Source organism: Eptatretus burgeri, chromosome 9 (assembly GCF_056783735.1).
Source record: "Eptatretus burgeri isolate ZD-2024b chromosome 9, Ebu_testis_v1, whole genome shotgun sequence".
Classification (NCBI taxonomy): Eukaryota; Metazoa; Chordata; class Myxini; order Myxiniformes; family Myxinidae; genus Eptatretus; species Eptatretus burgeri.
In genome coordinates this window covers 33,292,106-33,316,895 of record NC_140969.1, presented here as the reverse complement: position 1 = coordinate 33,316,895, position 24,790 = coordinate 33,292,106, and the positions used below count along the sequence as shown (strand labels likewise).

At 39.6% G+C, this 24,790-nt stretch overlaps 1 protein-coding gene across 4 annotated transcripts in view; it reads right to left on the bottom strand.

Annotated features, from left to right (window-relative positions):
- Window positions 1-24,790, bottom strand: part of LOC147019866 (uncharacterized) — a 254,067-nt gene that overhangs the window by 146,991 nt on the left and 82,286 nt on the right. For all 4 annotated transcript variants that reach the window (XM_085894649.1, XM_085894650.1, XM_085894648.1 and 1 more), the window contains 6 exons: window positions 7,279-7,419; window positions 6,489-6,528; window positions 5,515-5,618; window positions 2,901-2,955; window positions 1,019-1,128; window positions 271-325 (listed from right to left, as the gene is read on the bottom strand). In XM_085894649.1, the coding sequence (XP_085750775.1) occupies window positions 271-325; window positions 1,019-1,128; window positions 2,901-2,955; window positions 5,515-5,618; window positions 6,489-6,528; window positions 7,279-7,419 (505 nt within the window). The remainder of the gene's footprint in view (window positions 1-270; window positions 326-1,018; window positions 1,129-2,900; window positions 2,956-5,514; window positions 5,619-6,488; window positions 6,529-7,278; window positions 7,420-24,790) is intronic.

The window sequence follows — 24,790 nt, the reverse complement described above, 5'->3', positions numbered from 1 at the left end:
AAAAACGCCATTTTAATTATAAGGAATGTCTTCCCATCTTTAGTATTCCGCATGTTTCCTTCACCAATTTCGACTTGGGGCGATCCTTGGAGTTTTGTAAATGGTAAAGAGCAATTAATTGAACAGAGTGTGAATTTGGTAAATTGGTGATCTTCAGGAATCTGAAAAGATGCTGGCGCGATGACTTACGTTTGACCCATTGATGTGACATTGTTATCATTTTGTGTTTGTGAGATCAATTCATGCTCCATTCAAGGAGCTTTAACTTACCACAGCTGTCACTGGTCTGAGTCGCTTTCGAAAGTTGCTCCAAATTACGTCTCGTCTATAAAACAAAAATCATGAGCAAAGTTAAAAAAAAAAAAAACCGTTCACTTGCACAGGGAGCCTTGTTTCATGGACTCTGTCCAATTTCACACAGAAGGTAAATAAATGTGAGTACAAGCATGACATGAACAAATTGATTTTTCCTTGTTTATAAATTCCATGATATCCTTACTTGAGTAAAGGTGTTGGTGGCTTGTGCCACAATGAAATTGCATGCATGGATGTGTCTGTGTGTGTAATGCTTGATGTGTGTGATGTGTGATGCAACTCATCACCTTTCCACCAATAATCACAACATCACTGCTAAATATTATCAATAATCAATAAATAGTTTAGGATTACATTTCTTGGAAAGTCACCATTACCCCTCATAGAATCAAAAGAGAGTTAACTTAAATGTCATTTGAAATGGCAATATGTGAATCACCAGTTTCGATCACTTTCTTCCCCAATAAGGATAAACACAAAACTAAATGAAAACACAACTGCTCAAAGGATTGGCACCTCCTTTGTTACCTTATCAAATTTTCAAAGTGATCTCCACACATGGGTGCATTTCAGGAGATGGAACGGAAACTTCCAGGCAGCAAATATTCAGCTCCTGTGTGTGTCTGTGTTTACACGATATGCCTTTTAACATTTTTGGACACCGACAATCAATCATTAAAGGGGCTGAATATATTTATGTTACCATGAATACTTCTTCATTGTGGAAACATGGAGGATGCTGCATTGTTGAGTTGATGTCGGAGTGGCCATCTTCTTTTACAAACGCAATGTTGTTATCATTCCGTGAGTCATCTGAAGGAAAAAAAGTTTTATATGTGGAGAGTAAGAGTGTTTTTACAAGATCGTGATTGTCACCTCCTCCACCAAAGGTGGGTGGAGGTTATGTTTTCACCTCTGTCTGTTTGTCTGTGAACAGGACATCTCAAAATGTTGTGAATGGATTCAGACAAAATCTGGTGGAGAGCATGTGTGACAAGGATGAAATGATTACATTTTGGTGAAGATCTGGATCCGGATATTGAAATATTCTAAGTGATTCTTCACCATTGCGAGATTGGGCCAAAAACGATATATAGCGTGATATCTCAAAAAAATTTATGGAAGGATGTGGACGAAACTTGGTGGACAGGTTGGGTGTGGGACAAGGACAAATCGTTTTGATTTTAGTGAAGATGCAAATCGAGATGTGAGAATTTTTTAATCGTCAAAGTGATCCTTCACCATTGAGAGATGGGGTCAAATACAATTTATAGCATGATACTTCAAAAAAGTTGTGGATGAGTTATGACAAAACTGGGTGGATGAATTGGTTCGGTGACAAGAACAAGCCAATTATATTTTGGTTCGGGTCCAGATCCAGATCCGTCCTATCAATGGATACAAAGCATAAACTGTTCAGTCTGGCAGAGGTATGCACTCTCCTGAGTGCCGTTCTAGTTCTTACAGTACTTGATTGATCGTGATAACCTTTCCACCTCCAAGACCTATCATGAAAGGACATGAACTAAATCAAGTGTGCAGAACTGGAACAATGTTTGGCATATCTCGTGCTTTGTTCTTTGTCATAACGAAAATTTATTTAAATTATATAAATGGATATTCAACTGAAAGAGAAAAGTTTAGAAAACACGCTTTTAGTCCGATATTCTGTTTTCTCTCCTCTGTGTGAAGATGCACATCCCTCTTCCTCAGGCTTTTTTCTGAAACTTCGGATACCACATCAAATTGGTTTTTGCTGTCCAGCTTTTCATGACCTTTGCCACCGAAGGTGGACTGTGGTTATGATTTCACCCCGTCTGTCTGTCTTTGTCTGGAAACAGGGTATCTCAAAAAATTATGGATGGATCCGACCAAAATTTGGTGGAGAGATTGGGTGTGTGATAAGGACGAAACGATTAGATTTTGAAAATCTGCATCCGGATGCGAGAACTTTATTTTTATTTTTCACGTGATTCTTCACCATTGAGAGAGGTAGGGCCAAAAACTATATACAGTCTGATATTTGATATAGTTGTGGATTTGTTATGACAAAACTAGTTGGATGAGTTGGTAAGGTGACATAAACAAGCCAATTCGATTTTGATTCAGGTCCGGATCCAGATCTGGCCTATCAATTGGATCGAAAATGTAAACTTCATTTTCTTCCCCTTGTTCCCAGTTCTTTATCTCACCCCGATACATATCCACAAAATACATCGATACTTGTGTCTGTTGATCGCTTGGTTCATCCTGTTTATTTATTCGCAGCGCCTTGTCTTCCCTTGTCCCCATATTATTTTTCAAAAAACGCCATTTTAATTATAATATAAGGAATGTCTTTCCGTCTTTAGTCTTCCGCATGTTCCACCACCAATTTGGGCATGGGGTGATCCTTGGAGTTTTTTAAATGGTAAAGAGCAATTAGTTGAACAGAGTGTGAATTTGGTAAATTGGTGATCTTCAGGAATCTGAAAAGATGCTGGCGCGATGATTTACGTTTGACCCATTGATGTGACATTGTTATTGTTGTTATCATTTTGTGTTTGTGAGATCAATTCATGCACATTCAAGGAGCTTTAACTTACCACAGCTGTCAATGGTCTGGGTCGTCTTCGAAAGTTGCTCCAAATTATGTCTCGTCTATAAAACAAAAATCATGAGCAAAGTTTAAAAAAACCCATCACTTGCACAGGGAGCCTTGTTTCATGGACTCTGTCCAATTTCACACAGCAGGTAAATAAATGTGAGTACAAGCATGACACGAACAAATTGATTTTTCCTTGTTTATAAATTCCATTCTATCCTTACTTGAGTAAATGTGTTGGTGGCTTGTGCCACAATGAAATTGTGTACATGCATGTGTCTGTGTGTGTGTAATGCTTGATGTGTGTGATGTGTGATGCAACTCATCACCTTTCCACCAATAATCACATCACTGCAAAATATTACCAATTAATAGGGTTACGGCTGTGGAAATTCGCATTACACCATAAAGGGTCCTCAGGTGAGATATATCGGTAAGTTCATGTGTCGTTAGCCAAAACCCGTTGTTTAGAGGGAATATATGTGATCCATTCGGGCTGTTATTCTTCAGTTAGCCGTTTTTCTTTTGCTGTCGTTATTTTGGTGCAAGAACAACAACGAACATCGCCACAACCAACATCTCAACGATCACGCCATTCACTACACGACGCCAACAATCACCCCATTCACTCCACGACGCCACCTTCCACAACTACGCTACCACCATCTTCACCACTCGCCATTCAACGAGCACCGTGCGGTCACGATCTCAGTGGGACGGATGAAAGAAGCGGAGTGGCAGCAGCAACAAGGGTGCGAAGGGGCATATCCCGCCCAAAACTCCTGCTTGAATGTCTCCCGCCGGGTTTTCCCTCCTGCTTTTCCCGTGCTTTGGCATGGGGGAGGTGCGATTTGAGCCAGAGGTCAAAGGTGAAAAAGGAGGGGGCCTGATTTTGGGGGAATAATTCCGTGGCCCCGAGCCAAAACTGACTTTCCTCGTCCCCCGCACGGCGCAGGGAAGGGGGAACGAGAGGGCACGCCCCTTTTTGGGAAGCTTCCAGAAGGGAGGTGGAGCCGGAAACGGGGCGAAGGGCGTGAAGGTCGAAAAAAAAACGTCGTTCCCTCGAGAGTTGTGGCGATTGTTCCTGGTCGGAGGTTCCGTTCGTTCATCCCTGTCGGGCGGACGACATGTGCAGGCGCGAGGGACGAGCCCAGTGGACCATGCCGGAGGGACTCGGAGTTGCGGTCGCCAAGGGCTGGACGACGCGCTAAGGGAAGTCGCGACTTACATTTCTTTTGGGTTCTCTGTAAACGTGTGTGTGTGGCGCCAGTCTGGTGAAGTAGAACTGTTATGTGTTGCCGTGTGAATTGCATTATTTGGTTGTAGATCTGCGTGTGTCTCTTCGCTTGCTTTTATTGTGTTTTCTTGCTTGACTGTGATATACGTGCCTTCCTTGCTGCCGTGTGGCGCGGAATAAATGTGCTGGTCCAATTGTTCCCTCTTTCGCTGCGTCCTTTCCTTTGTTTGAATTTCCATCTTGCATCACGTAAGGGATAGGTCGTGGGTTTAAAACACCCAATAACTAATCTGAACCGTCAAGGTCGACGATAACTCCGCTCGGTTTCCTTGTCGCACAGAACGAGCCGCTTAAGCGGTTCGTGTCCGGAGGCGACCTGTGGTGTGGTACAACTCCTCGGTACACTATCCGCGCGGGTCCTTCGGTAAATCGACCATTCGGCAATCGGACCCTATTTCGCGTGGATAGAATGTGGACTGAGTTGTGGTGAGGTTAAACCCCACCCGTGACTTGCTCCCGGCGTTGTTCCGAGAGGGTCACGACTGAATTACACGTTCGGTGGGCGAAGCGGCCGCTATTGGTTACACATGGTCGTTCGCACGTCGGCGGGGCGCGAATTCGCAACAATAGTTTAGGATTACATTTCTTGGAAAGTTACCATTACCCCTCATATAATCAATAGAGAGTTACCTTAAATGTCATTTGAAATGGCAATATGTAGATCCGAAAACTGGAATTTTGAAGTGATTCTTCACCATTGAAAGACAGGGCCAATCTACCACTCGACTGAGGCGACACAAAATGATGAACTGCATTCCTTGTATTGCAACACATACTACCACTCCGACACCATGTTACGATTTCAGTTCTTGTAAGGGGATTGCTGGCTAATGTTTCCGGAATTTGATGGTTGCCTCAAAACCAAAGTGCTGCAGTAAACATCAAGATCTTCCTGATATATTGCAATGATTCTGTCGGAATCACGCCTGCCACATAGTGAGCAATTCAGTTCCACTTCAGCAGTACTGGAGTGATTGTTTGTTTCCTTTACTTCAGTGGCTGTTGAATATTTTTGCCAGAATTATAAGGATCAACCAGAACATCTGGATTTTCCAAATATTACAATCACAGGTGTGATATTTTCCAACATTTTAACTGGTGGGGACCATTACACTTTTGTATACATACTCAAAGGGCTAATCTTGTGACGTTCATCACGAAATATTACAGCACATAATTTTAAAAGGGGGCAGTCAACATTTTGTCCCACCGTCAACGACACACAACATAACTCGTATCACCATGCACCAGAATCGTGCTTTTGACAGATTAAACTATTGTTTGCCTGTATTTTTAAGCAAAAAGTTAAAAACCTTACCATATCCACGTTGTTTTGAATAACATACGCTGCTGCAAAGCAGTTTGAGATCATGTTGAGGAGAACAAGTTCACTGCACAGCCGTGTTGGAATTGATGTAGTTTCTGGAAACAACAAAAAGAATGTTAAAATATTGCACGTAAACTTATTGCATGATCACTATGATAACACGTGCAAGGTGTTTCAGGAAAATCCATTGCAATTTGCTCACATCACACTTGAAATGCTTTGAGTAAAAGAAATAGGATCTGCTTTCATATTGTCAACAAATCTTTGGAGTTCATTCATTCAGAGGTCTGTGCCATGTTTAGTTGAATTAAGGCATCTCTAGTTCACAGGAAGGCTTTCTTTTGTGTTGGAACGCATTTTGGGATGCGAGTCAGTAACGAGTCCGACTCATACAGAGCATTATTTTGGGGATGCACAACTAGAGTACCGGTAATAACTCACCGAATACTAATCGAAAGATACTGTGGAATATTTAACATCCACCAGTGAATGCTAACAGATAAGTCCCGAGTTTAACATCCATCCAAGGGGCAGAGCACGTTGTGATACGACAACCTGCCTGTGAAGCATCATTGTCACAGGTTATGATCGGGTGGGGAATCAAACCCAGGCGAGACAGCTCATAGGGTTTGTGCTAACTCCACACCATGCGATATGCCAAGGCTTGAGTGCTGTAGATAATTCTTCCACTTTCATCAAACCCTCGTTTATTTTACTGTATTCTTCAGAACCAACATTTTTGAAAGCAAAATATCTTTCTGAACAAGGCTGATTTTTCTTCACAAGAGCATTAAATACATTTCAAAATTGCAAACCACATGGTATGAGAAACATGTTTGAAGTTTTCTCAAAAAAGAGATCAAGGAATATTTGATTAAAATGTGCAACATGTATTCAAATTAAGAGATGAAGGATATCAGAAGAAGAAGAAGGAAAAAATAAATTCAACATGGAAGATTACTTACGTTGATGCAAGTGAAAAATACAAACATCTTCAGGAGGGGACTGTTGAAAGAGACAGAATTAAATTTTACAGTATGAAGTTTTTACTCCAACTTAAAATATCTAAAAACAAAAAATAACTTTAAATCACATTAATTCATTCCCAACAAACATCAGGTGAGGGGTGATTGGCTGTGACTCAATGCTGAGTTACAACTGCAGGTTCAATAAACACAAATATCACACCAAGCAAAAAAATGGCAAATAGGATTTTGGGTTACATTAGTGGAGGTGTTTTGCACAAGTCTGAAGATTTTGTGACATTGGATAAAAGTGCCACATTTAGAATATTGCGCTCAGTATCATTTTTTCCCCCACCCCTTGGGGAAGGATCAAAAAGTCAAATACCAAAAAATGCAATTACGGGGACATTTGTTAAAAAAAATTGTTGATGCAATCAACATTGGGGTACACATGAAATATGTAACAATTATTTTTGGATTTGACCACCGGTTCATTCCCCAGGGAGTGGGGACTTGGTTTCACAGGGGTCAAAAGAGAAGATTTTTTAAACTCAAAATTTGACATTGCATCATTCCTGGTGGAACGTTTTGCCATATTTAAACTTTGCTTCAGGTGGGAATCATGGGGATTTCTGATGGCGTGTCATCGACTTTGCTCTCCTTTGAAAATATTTTTATTGCAGTATTTGTTGAAGTTAAACAGCTGCTTCCATAATCATTTTAAAGGAAGGTGTGATGACATAGGTACCATAAATTGAAGGAGAAGCATCAATGAAAACCAATACAATACCTTGTACTCCAAAATTGAACTCGACTTCATGGTCTTCAGGAATCCCTTGTAACTCTCCTCCATTTTTCCAATTTTATTGCACTGAAGAATTCCAGGTGAAGCTGAGGATCCTGTGACCACCTCATTTTTTTTAGGAGGGGACTGTTGAAAGAGACAGAATTAAATTTTACAGTAAGAAGTTTTTACTCCAACTTAAGATATCTAAAAACAAAAAATAACTTTAAATTACATTAGTTCATTCCCAACAAACATCAGGTGAGGGGTGATTGGCTGTGACTGAATGCTGAGTTTGTTACCAAATGCACTTGGGGAAAGGTCAAAAACTCGAATACCAAAAAATGCAATTACGGGGACATTTGTTAAAAAAATTGTTGTAATTGTAATTAATGTAATTGTAAAAAAATTGTAAAAATAAAATAAACTAGAACTGCCACTTTATAACTGCTGGCAGTGATGACCGGGTACCCAGTCCGTCCGCCTTTTGATACAACATGGGACTTTCTGCAGATGACAGTCACAAAGTTTCGCTTTGATCGGGAAAGTGGTTCCAGAGAAAACATTATTTAAGAGTGATACAAACACAGGCCTGCTTCGAGACGGCGCGGAACAGACGAGTTACGAACCGGGCAGCACAAAGCATTCAATTTCGTTATTACTGGCTTCCAGATTCAAATAAATAAATAATTCTGGCTCCCAAACCGTGTGACCGATCAGGTTGAAATTTTAAACTTTTGTTTCGCATGTCACCTGAATTATAAATGTGAAGTTTCGCATATATAGAGGCTGCGGTTCCAGAGTAAACATTAATTAATATTTATCCTTCAATCCAAGATGGCGGCCAAACCATGTGACTTCTGATGTCATAATTTGCACCACGTGTGCAAACACGATGGTGGATGATAACTGAAAATTTTCGCTTCTCCAGGTTAAGCAGTTCCAGAGAAAACATTATTAAATATTTTTCTTAAAACCAACATGGCTGCCAAACCCTGGGCCCGATCCCGTTGAAATTTCAAACCCTCATTCCGCATGAGCGTTCCACCATCAACTTGATGTTTCACATTTATTGATGCAGTAATTCCAGAGTAAACATTAATTAATATTTTTCCTTCAATCCAATATGGCTGCCAAACGTTGCGTCGTACCTCAAAAAGGGGTGAGAACTTTTATTCGTCATGGAGATGCGGTCATAGTGGTCGAGTTTCGCCTGGATCTGTTCAGCCGTTTCAGAGAAAAAGACATTTGAAGATATTGTTTTTCAATCCAAGATGGCTGACGAACCATGTGACCTATGGCATCAGAAATTTATACTCTGCTTCCAACTAGGTATTGAAACACGTTTGTGAAGTTTCGTGTTAATCGGTAAAGGTGCGTTTTTCTATCCAAGATGGCCGCCAAACCATGTGATGTGTGACGTCATAATTTTTACCATGCGTGCAGACTGCCCTCTCGATGATAATTACAAATTTTCGATTCGTTTGGTTAAGCGGTTCCAGAGAAAATATTATTTAATATTTTTCTTAAATCCAAGATGGCGGCCAAACCATGTGACTTATCAATTCGAAATTAACAAACTTATATCGCCTTCCTGTCCCGAATACAGTTCTGAAATCTGCCCTTCATCCGACCAGCGCTTCTGGAGAAGAAGATGTTTGAAGGTTTTCGGGTTTTTTCAAGATGGCCGCCAAACCATGTGACCGATCAAGAACAAATTAACAAACTTGAGAAAGGACCTCATGGGGAATATATGTGTGAAGTTTCGTCTTAATCTATCTTGCCCTTCTGGAGAAGAAGATTTTTAAAATTTATTCATTTTCAATCCAAGATGGCTGCCGAACCTTGTGACCTATGATATCATAAATTTAAATTCTGCTTTCCATCGTCGACCCGAACAACTGTGTGAAGTTTCGTGAAAATCGGATAAGGTCTATTTTTCCATCCAAGATGGCCGCCAAACCATGTGACTTCTGAGGTAAAAATTTTTTTTACCATATATGCAGACTTGAGGGAGGAAGGCAATTGCAAATTTTCACTTCGATGGCTTATGAAATACCAGAGAAAACATTATTTAATATTTTTCTTAAATCCAACATGGCGGCCAAACCATGTGACCTATCACTTTGAAATTAACAAACTTGCATCGCATAGATATCCCGAATATAGTTGTGAAATCTCGCCTTCATGGGACCAGCGCTTCTGGAGAAGAAGATGTTTGAAGGTTTTAGGGTTTTTTCAAGATGGCCGCCAAACCATCTGACGTATCAACAACAAATTAACAAACTTGAAAGAGGACCTCAGGGGGAATGTGCCTGTAAAGTTTCGGCTTAATCTGTCCAGCCCTTCTGGAGAAGAAGATTTTTAAAAAAAAAATTTTCAAAACAACATGGCGGCCGAATTACGTCACCGATGACGACAAAATATTTTTTTTCTACGATGAATTTTTGTGTAGATGACGCACAAGAAATTTCAAATTTTTGCCATGTGGCGTTCTACTTGACGAATTTTCACTGGGATACCTCTTCACCGATGACGTCACGAAAAATCACACGTATTCCCGAGAGGGAGCTTGTTAAAATGTATGAAGCGAAATTTTTTTTACCCTAGAAGATTTCAGAGATACAGAGCTCCAAAGTTTTTCTGTTTTTTTCAAGATGGCGCCCGTACCACGTGACCTATGACGTCATAATTATCAATTATGTATGCTATCAAAAAAGATACATATTTGGTGAAAATTTTGTGTCGATTGGTCTTACCATTTCTGAGAAAATGGCATTTAAAGCGAAAAAATTTGGAAATTTTGCAAATTTACGGCGGAAGAAAAATAATAATAACGAGAACTGCCACTTTATAACTGCTGGCAGTGATGACCGGGTACCCAGTCCGTCCGCCTTTGATACAACATGGGACTTTGTGCAGATGACAGTCGCAAAGTTTCGCATTCATCGGGAAAGTGATTCCAGAAAAAAACATTATTGAAGAGTGATACAAACAGAGGCCTGCTTCGATATGGCGTGGGACTGAAGAGCTACGAACCGGGCAGCACAAAGTGTTCAATTTCCTTATTACTGGCGAACAGATTCAAATAATTAAATAATTCTGGCTGCCAAACCGCGTGACCGATCAGGTTGAAATTTTAAACTTTTGTTTCGCATGTCGGCTGAATTACAAATGTGGAGTTTCATATATATAGAAGCAGCGGTTCCAGAGTAAACATTAATTAATATTTATCCTTCAATCCAAGATGGCGGCCAAACCATGTGACTTGTTATGTCATAATTTTCACCACATGTGCAAACACGATCGGAGACGATAAGTGCAAATTTTCGCTTCGCTTGGTTAAGCAGTTCCAGAGAAAACATTATTTAATATTTTTCTTAAAACCAACATGGCTGCCAAACCCTGGGGCCGATCCCGTTGAAATTTCAAACCCTCATTCCGCATGACTGTTCCAGCATAAAGGTGATGTTTCACATTGATTGATGCAGTTGTTCCAGAGTAAACATTAATTAATATTTTTCCTTCAATCCACTATGGCTGCCAAACGTTGCGTCGTACCTCAAAAGGGGGTGAGAACTTTTTATTCGTCATGGAGAGGCGGTCATAGTGGTGGAGTTTCGCCTGGATCTGTTCAGTCGTGTCAGAGAAAAAGACGTTTTAAGATATTATTTTTCAATCCAAGATGGCTGACGAACCATGTGACCTATGACATCACAAGTTTATATTCTGCTTCCAACTGGGTATTGGAACACGTGTGTGAAGTTTCGTGTTAATCGGTAAAGGTGCATTTTTCTATCCAAGATGGCCGCCAAACCATGTGACGTGTGACATCATAATTTTTAACTCTCGTGCAGACACGATGGTAGATGATAATTGCAAACTTTCGATTCCTTAGGTTAAGCGGTTCCAGAGAAAACATTATTTAATATTTTTCTTAAATCCAAGATGGCGGCCAAACCGTGTGACTTATCAATTCGAAATTAACAAACTTATATCGCCTCCGTGTCCCGAATATACTTCTGAAATCTGCCCTTCATCCGACCAGCGCTTCTGGAGAAGAAGATGTTTGAAGGTTTTAGGGTTTTTTCAAGATGGCCGCCAAACCATGTGACGTATCAACAACAAATTAACAAACTTGAGAAAGGACCTCATGGGGAATATATGTGTTAAGTTTCGTCTTGATCTGTCTTGCCCTTCTGGAGAAGAAGATTTTTAAAATTTATTCATTTTCAATCCAAGATGGCTGCCGAACCTTGTGACCTATGATATCATAAATTTAAATTCTGCTTTCCATCGTCGACCCGAACAGGTGTGTGAAGTTTCGTGTAAATCGGATAAAGTCTATTTTTCTATCCAAGATGGCCGCCAAACCATGTGACTTCTGAGGTAAAATTTTTTTACCATGTATGCAGACTTGAACGTGGAAGGCACTTGCAAATTTTCGCTTCGATGGCTTATGAAATACCAGAGAAAACATTATTTAATATTTTTCTTAAATCCAACATTGCGGCCAAACCATGTGACCTATCACTTTGAAATTAACAAACTTGCATCGCATACATGTCACGAATATAATGCTGAAATCTCGCCTTCATTGGACCAGCGCTTCTGGAGAAGAAGATGTTTGAAGGTTTTAGGGTTTTTTCAAGATGGCCGCCAAACCATGTGACGTATCAATAACAAATTAACAAACTTGAAAGAGGACTTCAGGGGGAATGTGCGTGTAAAGTTTCGCCTCAATCTGCATAGCTGTTCTGGAGAAGAAGATTTTTTAAAAAAAAACACTAAAAAACAAGATGGCGGCCGAATTACGTCATCGATGACGTCAAGAAAAACATTTTCGTCAGTGATTTTTGGCGTAGATGATGCTCAGAATTTTTCAGATTTTTACCATATGGCGTTCTACTTGACGAATTTTCACCGGTATATCGCTTCACCTATGACATCATGAAAAATCACACGTGTTCCCCATCGGGAGCTTAGTAAAATGTATCGAGCGAAAAAGTTTTCCATTGCACGGTTTCTGAGATACAGAGGTCCAAAGTTTATCGTTTTTTTCAAGATGGCGCCCGCACCACGTGACCAATGACGTCATAATTATAACGTGATTGTGCTATCAAAAAGATACATACTGTGGTGAAAATTTTGTCTCGATCGGACTTAGTCTCCCAGAGAAAATGGTTTTTAAAGCGAAAAAGGGTGCAAAATGCCGGCGGAAAAAGAAAAATAATAATAAACAGAAGAAAAACAATAGGGTACCCTGTACTCACAGGGTACCCTAATAATGCGTAATAATAAACAGAAGAAAAACAATAGGGTACCCTGTACTCACAGGGTACCCTAATAAACAGAAGAAAAACAATAGGTTATCCAGTCCATTTGACTGGATACCCTAAAAATAAAATAAAATAACTTTAAATAACAATTAATTATTTGTAAATTGTAATTGTAAAAAATAATAAAAAACTTTAAATTACATTAATTCATTCTCAACAAACATCAGGTGAGGGGTGATTACGGGGATGGGGACCAAAAAATGCAATTACGGGGACATTTGTTAAAAAAATTGTTGTAATTCCAAAAATTGTTGTAATTGTAAAAAACAAAAAATAACTATAAATTACATTAATTCATTCCCAACAAACATTAGGTGAGGGGTGATTACGGGGATGGGGACCAAAAAATGCAATTACGGGGACATTTGTTTAAAAAATTGTTGTAATTGCAAAAATTGTAATTGTAAAAAAAACAAAAAAATAATTTTAAATTACACTAGAACTGCCACTTTATAACTGCTGGCAGTGATGACCGGGTACCCAGACGTGTCGGCCTTTGATACAACATGGGACTTTCTGCAGATGACAGTCGCAAAGTTTCGCATTGAAAGGATAAGCGGTGCCAGAGAAAAACATTATTTAATAGTGATACAAACAGAGGCCTGCTTCGAGAGGGCGCGGAACAGACGAGTTCTGAACCGGGCAGCACAAAGCGTTCAATTTCGTTATTACTGGCTTCTAGATTCAAATAATTAAATAATTCTGGCTCCCAAACCGCGTGACCGATCAGGTTGAAATTTTAAACTTTTGTTTCGCATGTCACCTGAATTATAAATGTGAAGTTTCGCATATACAGAGGAAGCGGTTCCAGAGTAAACATTAATTAATATTTATCCTTCAATCCAAGATGGCGGCCAAACCATGTGACTTCTGATGTCATAATTTTCACCACATGTGCAAACACAATTGTAGACGATAAGTGCAAATTTTCGCTTCGCTAGGTTAAGCAGTTCCAGAGAAAACATTATTTAATATTTTTCTTAAAACCAACATGGCTGCCAAACCCTGCGCCCGATCCCGTTGAAATTTCAAACCCTCATTCCGCATGACTGTTGCACCATAAAGGTGATGCTTCACATTTATTGATGCAGTAGTACCAGAGTAAACATTAATTAATATTTTTCCTTCAATCCAATATGGCTGCCAAACGTTGCGTCGTACCTCAAAAGGGGTTGGAACTTTTTATTCGTCAAGGAGAGGCGGTCATAGTGGTCGAGTTTCGCCTGGATCTGTTCAGCCGTTTCAGAGAAAAAGACGTTTGAAGATATTGTTTTTCAATCCAAGATGGCTGACGAACCATGTGACCTATGACATCAGAAATTTATATTCTGCTTCCAACTGGGTATTGGAACACGGTTGTGAAGTTTCGTGTTAATCGGTTAAGGTGCGTTTTTCTATCCAAGATGGCCGCCAAACCATGTGACGTGTGACGTCATAATTTTTATCATGCGTGCATAATGCCCTCTCGATGATAATTACAAATTTTCGATTCGTTTGGTTAAGCGGTTCCAGAGAAAACATTATTTAATATTTTTCTTAAATCCAAGATGGCGGCCAAACCATGTGACTTATCAATTCGAAATTAACAAACTTATATCGCCTTACTCTCCCGAATATAGTTCTGAAATCTCCCCTTCAGTGGACCAGCGCTTCTGGAGAAGAAGATGTTTGAAGGTTTTAGGGTTTTTTCAAGATGGCCGCCAAACCATGTGACCGATCAAGAAGAAATTAACAAACTTGAGAAAGGATCTCATGGGGAATATATCTGTGAAGTTTCGTCTTAATCTGTCTTGCCCTTCTGGAGAAGAAGATTTTTAAAATTTATTCATTTTCAATCCAAGATGGCTGCCGAACCTTGTGACCTATGATATCATAAATTTAAATTCTGCTTTCCATCGTCGACCCGAACAAGTGTGTGAAGTTTCGTGAAAATCGGATAAGGTCTATTTTTCTATCCAAGATGGCCGCCAAACCATGTGACTTCTGAGGTAAAAAATTTTTACCATGTATGCAGACTTGAGGGAGGAAGGCAATTGCAAATTTTCGCTTCGATGGCTTATGAAATACCAGAGAAAACATTATTTAATATTTTTCTTAAATCCAACATGGCGGCCAAACCATGTGACCTATCACTTTGAAATTAACAAACTTGCATCGCATACATGTCCCGAATATAGTTGTGAAATCTCGCCTTCATGGGACCAGCGCTTCTGGAGAAGAAGATGTTTGAAGGTTTTAGGGTTTTTTCAAGATGGCCGCCAAACCATGTGACGTATCAACAACAAATTAACAAACTTGAAAGAGGACATCAGGGGAATGTACCTGTAAAGTTTCGCCTTAATCTGTCCAGCCCTTCTGGAGAAGAAGATTTTTTTAAAAAACACTAAAAAACAAGATGGCGGCCGAATTACGTCATCGATGACGTCAAGAAAAACATTTTCCGCAGCAATTTTAGGCGTAGATGATGCTCAGAATTTTTCAGATTTTTCCTATATGGCGTTCTACTTGACGAATTTTCACTGGAATATCGCTTCACCTATGACGTCACGAAAAATCACACGTGTTCCCCATAGGGAGCTTAGTAAAATGTATCAAGCGAAAAAATTTTCCATTGCACGGTTTCCGAGATACAGATGTCCAAAGTTTATCGCTTTTTTCAAGATGGCGACCGTACCACGTGACCAATGACGTCATAATTATAACGTGATTGTGCTATCAAAAAAGATACATACTGTGGTGAAAATTTTGTGTCGATCGGACTTAGTATCCCAGAGAAAATGGTTTTTAAAGCGAAAAAGGGTGCAAAATGCCGGCGGAAAAAGAAAAATAATAATAACTAGAACTGCCACTTTATAACTGCTGGCAGTGATGACCGGGTACCCAGACGTGTCGGCCTTTGATACAACATGGGACTTTCTGCAGATGACAGTCGCAAAGTTTCGCATTGAAAGGATAAGCGGTGCCAGAGAAAAACATTATTTAATAGTGATACAAACAGAGGCCTGCTTCGAGAGGGCGCGGAACAGACGAGTTCTGAACCGGGCAGCACAAAGCGTTCAATTTCGTTATTACTGGCTTCTAGATTCAAATAATTAAATAATTCTGGCTCCCAAACCGCGTGACCGATCAGGTTGAAATTTTAAACTTTTGTTTCGCATGTCACCTGAATTATAAATGTGAAGTTTCGCATATACAGAGGAAGCGGTTCCAGAGTAAACATTAATTAATATTTATCCTTCAATCCAAGATGGCGGCCAAACCATGTGACTTCTGATGTCATAATTTTCACCACATGTGCAAACACAATTGTAGACGATAAGTGCAAATTTTCGCTTCGCTAGGTTAAGCAGTTCCAGAGAAAACATTATTTAATATTTTTCTTAAAACCAACATGGCTGCCAAACCCTGCGCCCGATCCCGTTGAAATTTCAAACCCTCATTCCGCATGACTGTTGCACCATAAAGGTGATGCTTCACATTTATTGATGCAGTAGTACCAGAGTAAACATTAATTAATATTTTTCCTTCAATCCAATATGGCTGCCAAACGTTGCGTCGTACCTCAAAAGGGGGTTGGAACTTTTTATTCGTCAAGGAGAGGCGGTCATAGTGGTCGAGTTTCGCCTGGATCTGTTCAGCCGTTTCAGAGAAAAAGACGTTTGAAGATATTGTTTTTCAATCCAAGATGGCTGACGAACCATGTGACCTATGACATCAGAAATTTATATTCTGCTTCCAACTGGGTATTGGAACACGGTTGTGAAGTTTCGTGTTAATCGGTTAAGGTGCGTTTTTCTATCCAAGATGGCCGCCAAACCATGTGACGTGTGACGTCATAATTTTTATCATGCGTGCATAATGCCCTCTCGATGATAATTACAAATTTTCGATTCGTTTGGTTAAGCGGTTCCAGAGAAAACATTATTTAATATTTTTCTTAAATCCAAGATGGCGGCCAAACCATGTGACTTATCAATTCGAAATTAACAAACTTATATCGCCTTACTCTCCCGAATATAGTTCTGAAATCTCCCCTTCAGTGGACCAGCGCTTCTGGAGAAGAAGATGTTTGAAGGTTTTAGGGTTTTTTCAAGATGGCCGCCAAACCATGTGACCGATCAAGAAGAAATTAACAAACTTGAGAAAGGATCTCATGGGGAATATATCTGTGAAGTTTCGTCTTAATCTGTCTTGCCCTTCTGGAGAAGAAGATTTTTAAAATTTATTCATTTTCAATCCAAGATGGCTGCCGAACCTTGTGACCTATGATATCATAAATTTAAATTCTGCTTTCCATCGTCGACCCGAACAAGTGTGTGAAGTTTCGTGAAAATCGGATAAGGTCTATTTTTCTATCCAAGATGGCCGCCAAACCATGTGACTTCTGAGGTAAAAAATTTTTACCATGTATGCAGACTTGAGGGAGGAAGGCAATTGCAAATTTTCGCTTCGATGGCTTATGAAATACCAGAGAAAACATTATTTAATATTTTTCTTAAATCCAACATGGCGGCCAAACCATGTGACCTATCACTTTGAAATTAACAAACTTGCATCGCATACATGTCCCGAATATAGTTGTGAAATCTCGCCTTCATGGGACCAGCGCTTCTGGAGAAGAAGATGTTTGAAGGTTTTAGGGTTTTTTCAAGATGGCCGCCAAACCATGTGACGTATCAACAACAAATTAACAAACTTGAAAGAGGACATCAGGGGGAATGTACCTGTAAAGTTTCGCCTTAATCTGTCCAGCCCTTCTGGAGAAGAAGACTTTTGGTTAAAAACCACTAAAAATCAAGATGGCGGCCGAATTACGTCATCGATGACGTCAAGAAAAACATTTTCCGCAGCAATTTTAGGCGTAGATGATGCTCAGAATTTTTCAGATTTTTCCTATATGGCGTTCTACTTGACGAATTTTCACTGGAATATCGCTTCACCTATGACGTCACGAAAAATCACACGTGTTCCCCATAGGGAGCTTAGTAAAATGTATCAAGCGAAAAAATTTTCCATTGCACGGTTTCCGAGATACAGATGTCCAAAGTTTATCGCTTTTTTCAAGATGGCGACCGTACCACGTGACCAATGACGTCATAATTATAACGTGATTGTGCTATCAAAAAGATACATACTGTGGTGAAAATTTTGTGTCGATCGGACTTAGTATCCCAGAGAAAATGGTTTTTAAAGCGAAAAAGGGTGCAAAATGCCGGCGGAAAAAGAAAAATAATAATAATAATAATAAACAGAAGAAAAACAATAGGGTACCCTGTACTCACAGGGTACCCTAACTAGAACTGCCACTTTATAACTGCTGGCAGTGATGACCGGGTACCCAGACGTGTCGGCCTTTGATACAACATGGGACTTTCTGCAGATGACAGTCGCAAAGTTTCGCATTGAAAGGATAAGCGGTGCCAGAGAAAAACATTATTTAATAGTGATACAAACAGAGGCCTGCTTCGAGAGGGCGCGGAACAGACGAGTTCTGAACCGGGCAGCACAAAGCGTTCAATTTCGTTATTACTGGCTTCTAGATTCAAATAATTAAATAATTCTGGCTCCCAAACCGCGTGACCGATCAGGTTGAAATTTTAAACTTTTGTTTCGCATGTCACCTGAATTATAAATGTGAAGTTTCGCATATACAGAGGAAGCGGTTCCAGAGTAAACATTAATTAATATTTATCCTTCAATCCAAGATGGCGGCCAAACCATGTGACTTCTGATGTCATAATTTTCACCACATGTGCAAACACAATTGTAGACGATAAGTGCAAATTTTCGCTTCGCTAGGTTAAGCAGTTCCAGAGAAAACATTATTTAATATTTTTCTTAAAACCAACATGGCTGCCAAACCCTGCGCCCGATCCCGTTGAAATTTCAAACCCTCATTCCGCATGACTGTTGCACCATAAAGGTGATGCTTCACATTTATTGATGCAGTAGTACCAGAGTAAACATTAATTAATATTTTTCCTTCAATCCAATATGGCTGCCAAACGTTGCGTCGTACCTCAAAAGGGGGTTGGAACTTTTATTCGTCAAGGAGAGGCGGTCATAGTGGTCGAGTTTCGCCTGGATCTGTTCAGCCGTTTCAGAGAAAAAGACGTTTGAAGATATTGTTTTTCAATCCAAGATGGCTGACGAACCATGTGACCTATGACATCAGAAATTTATATTCTGCTTCCAACTGGGTATTGGAACACGGTTGTGAAGTTTCGTGTTAATCGGTTAAGGTGCGTTTTTCTATCCAAGATGGCCGCCAAACCATGTGACGTGTGACGTCATAATTTTTATCATGCGTGCATAATGCCCTCTCGATGATAATTACAAATTTTCGATTCGTTTGGTTAAGCGGTTCCAGAGAAAACATTATTTAATATTTTTCTTAAATCCAAGATGGCGGCCAAACCATGTGACTTATCAATTCGAAATTAACAAACTTATATCGCCTTACTCTCCCGAATATAGTTCTGAAATCTCCCCTTCAGTGGACCAGCGCTTCTGGAGAAGAAGATGTTTGAAGGTTTTAGGGTTTTTTCAAGATGGCCGCCAAACCATGTGACCGATCAAGAAGAAATTAACAAACTTGAGAAAGGATCTCATGGGGAATATATCTGTGAAGTTTCGTCTTAATCTGTCTTGCCCTTCTGGAGAAGAAGATTTTTAAAATTTATTCATTTTCAATCCAAGATGGCTGCCGAACCTTGTGACCTATGATATCATAAATTTAAATTCTGCTTTCCATCGTCGACCCGAACAAGTGTGTGAAGTTTCGTGTAAATCGGATAAAGTCTATTTTTCTATCCAAGATGGCCGCCAAACCATGTGACTTCTGAGGTAAAATTTTTTTACCATGTATGCAGACTTGAGGGAGGAAGGCACTTGCAAATTTTCGCTTTGATGGCTTATGAAATGCCAGAGAAAACATTATTTAATATTTTTCTTAAATCCAACATGGCGGCCAAACCATGTGACCTATCACTTTGAAATTAACAAACTTGCATCGCATACATGTCACGAATATAGTTCTGAAATCTCGCCTTCATTGGACCAGCGCTTCTGGAGAAGAAGATGTTTGAAGGTTTTAAGGTTTTTTCAAGATGGCCGCCAAACCATGTGACGTATCAACAACAAATTAACAAACTTGAAAGAGGACCTCAGTGGGAATGTGCCTGTAAAGTTTCGCCTCAATCTGCACAGCCGTTCTGGAGAAGAAGATTTTTTAAAAAAAACACAAAAAAACAAGATGGCGGCCGAATTACGTCACTGATGACGTCAAAATATTTTTTTCTACGATGAATTTTTGTGTAGATGATGCTCAAGAAATTTCAAATTTTTGCCATGTGGCGTTCTACTTGACGAATTTTTACTGGGATACCTCTTCACTGATGACGTCACGAAAAATCACACGTATACCCGAGAGGGAGCTTGTTCAAATGTATCAAGCGAAATTTTTTACACTAGAAGGTTTCCGAGATACAGAGGTCCAAAGTTGATCTGTTTTTCAAGATGGCGCCCGTATCACGTGACCTATGACGTCATAATTATCAATTATGTATGCTATCAAAAAAGATACATATTTGGTGAAAATTTTGTGTCGATTGGTCTTACCATTTCTGAGAAAATGGCATTTAAAGCGAAAAAATTTGGAAATTTTGCAAATTTACGGCGGAAGAATAATAATAATAACTAGAACTGCCACTTTATAACTGCTGGCAGTGATGACCGGGTACCCAGACGTGTCGGCCTTTGATACAACATGGGACTTTCTGCAGATGACAGTCGCAAAGTTTCGCATTGAAAGGATAAGCGGTGCCAGAGAAAAACATTATTTAATAGTGATACAAACAGAGGCCTGCTTCGAGAGGGCGCGGAACAGACGAGTTCTGAACCGGGCAGCACAAAGCGTTCAATTTCGTTATTACTGGCTTCTAGATTCAAATAATTAAATAATTCTGGCTCCCAAACCGCGTGACCGATCAGGTTGAAATTTTAAACTTTTGTTTCGCATGTCACCTGAATTATAAATGTGAAGTTTCGCATATACAGAGGAAGCGGTTCCAGAGTAAACATTAATTAATATTTATCCTTCAATCCAAGATGGCGGCCAAACCATGTGACTTCTGATGTCATAATTTTCACCACATGTGCAAACACAATTGTAGACGATAAGTGCAAATTTTCGCTTCGCTAGGTTAAGCAGTTCCAGAGAAAACATTATTTAATATTTTTCTTAAAACCAACATGGCTGCCAAACCCTGCGCCCGATCCCGTTGAAATTTCAAACCCTCATTCCGCATGACTGTTGCACCATAAAGGTGATGCTTCACATTTATTGATGCAGTAGTACCAGAGTAAACATTAATTAATATTTTTCCTTCAATCCAATATGGCTGCCAAACGTTGCGTCGTACCTCAAAAGGGGGTTGGAACTTTTTATTCGTCAAGGAGAGGCGGTCATAGTGGTCGAGTTTCGCCTGGATCTGTTCAGCCGTTTCAGAGAAAAAGACGTTTGAAGATATTGTTTTTCAATCCAAGATGGCTGACGAACCATGTGACCTATGACATCAGAAATTTATATTCTGCTTCCAACTGGGTATTGGAACACGGTTGTGAAGTTTCGTGTTAATCGGTTAAGGTGCGTTTTTCTATCCAAGATGGCCGCCAAACCATGTGACGTGTGACGTCATAATTTTTATCATGCGTGCATAATGCCCTCTCGATGATAATTACAAATTTTCGATTCGTTTGGTTAAGCGGTTCCAGAGAAAACATTATTTAATATTTTTCTTAAATCCAAGATGGCGGCCAAACCATGTGACTTATCAATTCGAAATTAACAAACTTATATCGCCTTACTCTCCCGAATATAGTTCTGAAATCTCCCCTTCAGTGGACCAGCGCTTCTGGAGAAGAAGATGTTTGAAGGTTTTAGGGTTTTTTCAAGATGGCCGCCAAACCATGTGACCGATCAAGAAGAAATTAACAAACTTGAGAAAGGATCTCATGGGGAATATATCTGTGAAGTTTCGTCTTAATCTGTCTTGCCCTTCTGGAGAAGAAGATTTTTAAAATTTATTCATTTTCAATCCAAGATGGCTGCCGAACCTTGTGACCTATGATATCATAAATTTAAATTCTGCTTTCCATCGTCGACCCGAACAAGTGTGTGAAGTTTCGTGTAAATCGGATAAAGTCTATTTTTCTATCCAAGATGGCCGCCAAACCATGTGACTTCTGAGGTAAAATTTTTTTACCATGTATGCAGACTTGAGGGAGGAAGGCACTTGCAAATTTTCGCTTTGATGGCTTATGAAATGCCAGAGAAAACATTATTTAATATTTTTCTTAAATCCAACATGGCGGCCAAACCATGTGACCTATCACTTTGAAATTAACAAACTTGCATCGCATACATGTCACGAATATAGTTCTGAAATCTCGCCTTCATTGGACCAGCGCTTCTGGAGAAGAAGATGTTTGAAGGTTTTAAGGTTTTTTCAAGATGGCCGCCAAACCATGTGACGTATCAACAACAAATTAACAAACTTGAAAGAGGACCTCAGGGGGAATGTGCCTGTAAAGTTTCGCCTCAATCTGCACAGCCGTTCTGGAGAAGAAGATTTTTTTTAAAAAAACACAAAAAAACAAGATGGCGGCCGAATTACGTCACTGATGACGTCAAAATATTTTTTTTCTACGATGAATTTTTGTGTAGATGATGCTCAAGAAATTTCAAATTTTTGCCATGTGGCGTTCTACTTGACGAATTTTTACTGGGATACCTCTTCACTGATGACGTCACGAAAAATCACACGTATACCCGAGAGGGAGCTTGTTCAAATGTATCAAGCGAAATTTTTTTACACTAGAAGGTTTCCGAGATACAGAGGTCCAAAGTTGATCTGTTTTTTCAAGATGGCGCCCGTATCACGTGACCTATGACGTCATAATTATCAATTATGTATGCTATCAAAAAGGATACATATTTGGTGAAAATTTTGTGTCGATTGGTCTTACCATTTCTGAGAAAATGGCATTTAAAGCGAAAAAATTTGGAAATTTTGCAAATTTACGGCGGAAGAATAATAATAATAACTAGAACTGCCACTTTATAACTGCTGGCAGTGATGACCGGGTACCCAGACGTGTCGGCCTTTGATACAACATGGGACTTTCTGCAGATGACAGTCGCAAAGTTTCGCATTGAAAGGATAAGCGGTGCCAGAGAAAAACATTATTTAATAGTGATACAAACAGAGGCCTGCTTCGAGAGGGCGCGGAACAGACGAGTTCTGAACCGGGCAGCACAAAGCGTTCAATTTCGTTATTACTGGCTTCTAGATTCAAATAATTAAATAATTCTGGCTCCCAAACCGCGTGACCGATCAGGTTGAAATTTTAAACTTTTGTTTCGCATGTCACCTGAATTATAAATGTGAAGTTTCGCATATACAGAGGAAGCGGTTCCAGAGTAAACATTAATTAATATTTATCCTTCAATCCAAGATGGCGGCCAAACCATGTGACTTCTGATGTCATAATTTTCACCACATGTGCAAACACAATTGTAGACGATAAGTGCAAATTTTCGCTTCGCTAGGTTAAGCAGTTCCAGAGAAAACATTATTTAATATTTTTCTTAAAACCAACATGGCTGCCAAACCCTGCGCCCGATCCCGTTGAAATTTCAAACCCTCATTCCGCATGACTGTTGCACCATAAAGGTGATGCTTCACATTTATTGATGCAGTAGTACCAGAGTAAACATTAATTAATATTTTTCCTTCAATCCAATATGGCTGCCAAACGTTGCGTCGTACCTCAAAAGGGGATGGAACTTTTTATTCGTCAAGGAGAGGCGGTCATAGTGGTCGAGTTTCGCCTGGATCTGTTCAGCCGTTTCAGAGAAAAAGACGTTTGAAGATATTGTTTTTCAATCCAAGATGGCTGACGAACCATGTGACCTATGACATCAGAAATTTATATTCTGCTTCCAACTGGGTATTGGAACACGGTTGTGAAGTTTCGTGTTAATCGGTTAAGGTGCGTTTTTCTATCCAAGATGGCCGCCAAACCATGTGACGTGTGACGTCATAATTTTTATCATGCGTGCATAATGCCCTCTCGATGATAATTACAAATTTTCGATTCGTTTGGTTAAGCGGTTCCAGAGAAAACATTATTTAATATTTTTCTTAAATCCAAGATGGCGGCCAAACCATGTGACTTATCAATTCGAAATTAACAAACTTATATCGCCTTACTCTCCCGAATATAGTTCTGAAATCTCCCCTTCAGTGGACCAGCGCTTCTGGAGAAGAAGATGTTTGAAGGTTTTAGGGTTTTTTCAAGATGGCCGCCAAACCATGTGACCGATCAAGAAGAAATTAACAAACTTGAGAAAGGATCTCATGGGGAATATATCTGTGAAGTTTCGTCTTAATCTGTCTTGCCCTTCTGGAGAAGAAGATTTTTAAAATTTATTCATTTTCAATCCAAGATGGCTGCCGAACCTTGTGACCTATGATATCATAAATTTAAATTCTGCTTTCCATCGTCGACCCGAACAAGTGTGTGAAGTTTCGTGAAAATCGGATAAGGTCTATTTTTCTATCCAAGATGGCCGCCAAACCATGTGACTTCTGAGGTAAAATTTTTTTACCATGTATGCAGACTTGAGGGAGGAAGGCAATTGCAAATTTTCGCTTCGATGGCTTATGAAATACCAGAGAAAACATTATTTAATATTTTTCTTAAATCCAACATGGCGGCCAAACCATGTGACCTATCACTTTGAAATTAACAAACTTGCATCGCATACATGTCCCGAATATAGTTGTGAAATCTCGCCTTCATGGGACCAGCGCTTCTGGAGAAGAAGATGTTTGAAGGTTTTAGGGGTTTTTCAAGATGGCCGCCAAACCATGTGACGTATCAACAACAAATTAACAAACTTGAAAGAGGACATCAGGGGGAATGTACCTGTAAAGTTTCGCCTTAATCTGTCCAGCCCTTCTGGAGAAGAAGATTTTTTTAAAAAACACTAAAAAACAAGATGGCGGCCGAATTACGTCATCGATGACGTCAAGAAAAACATTTTCCGCAGCAATTTTAGGCGTAGATGATGCTCAGAATTTTTCAGATTTTTCCTATATGGCGTTCTACTT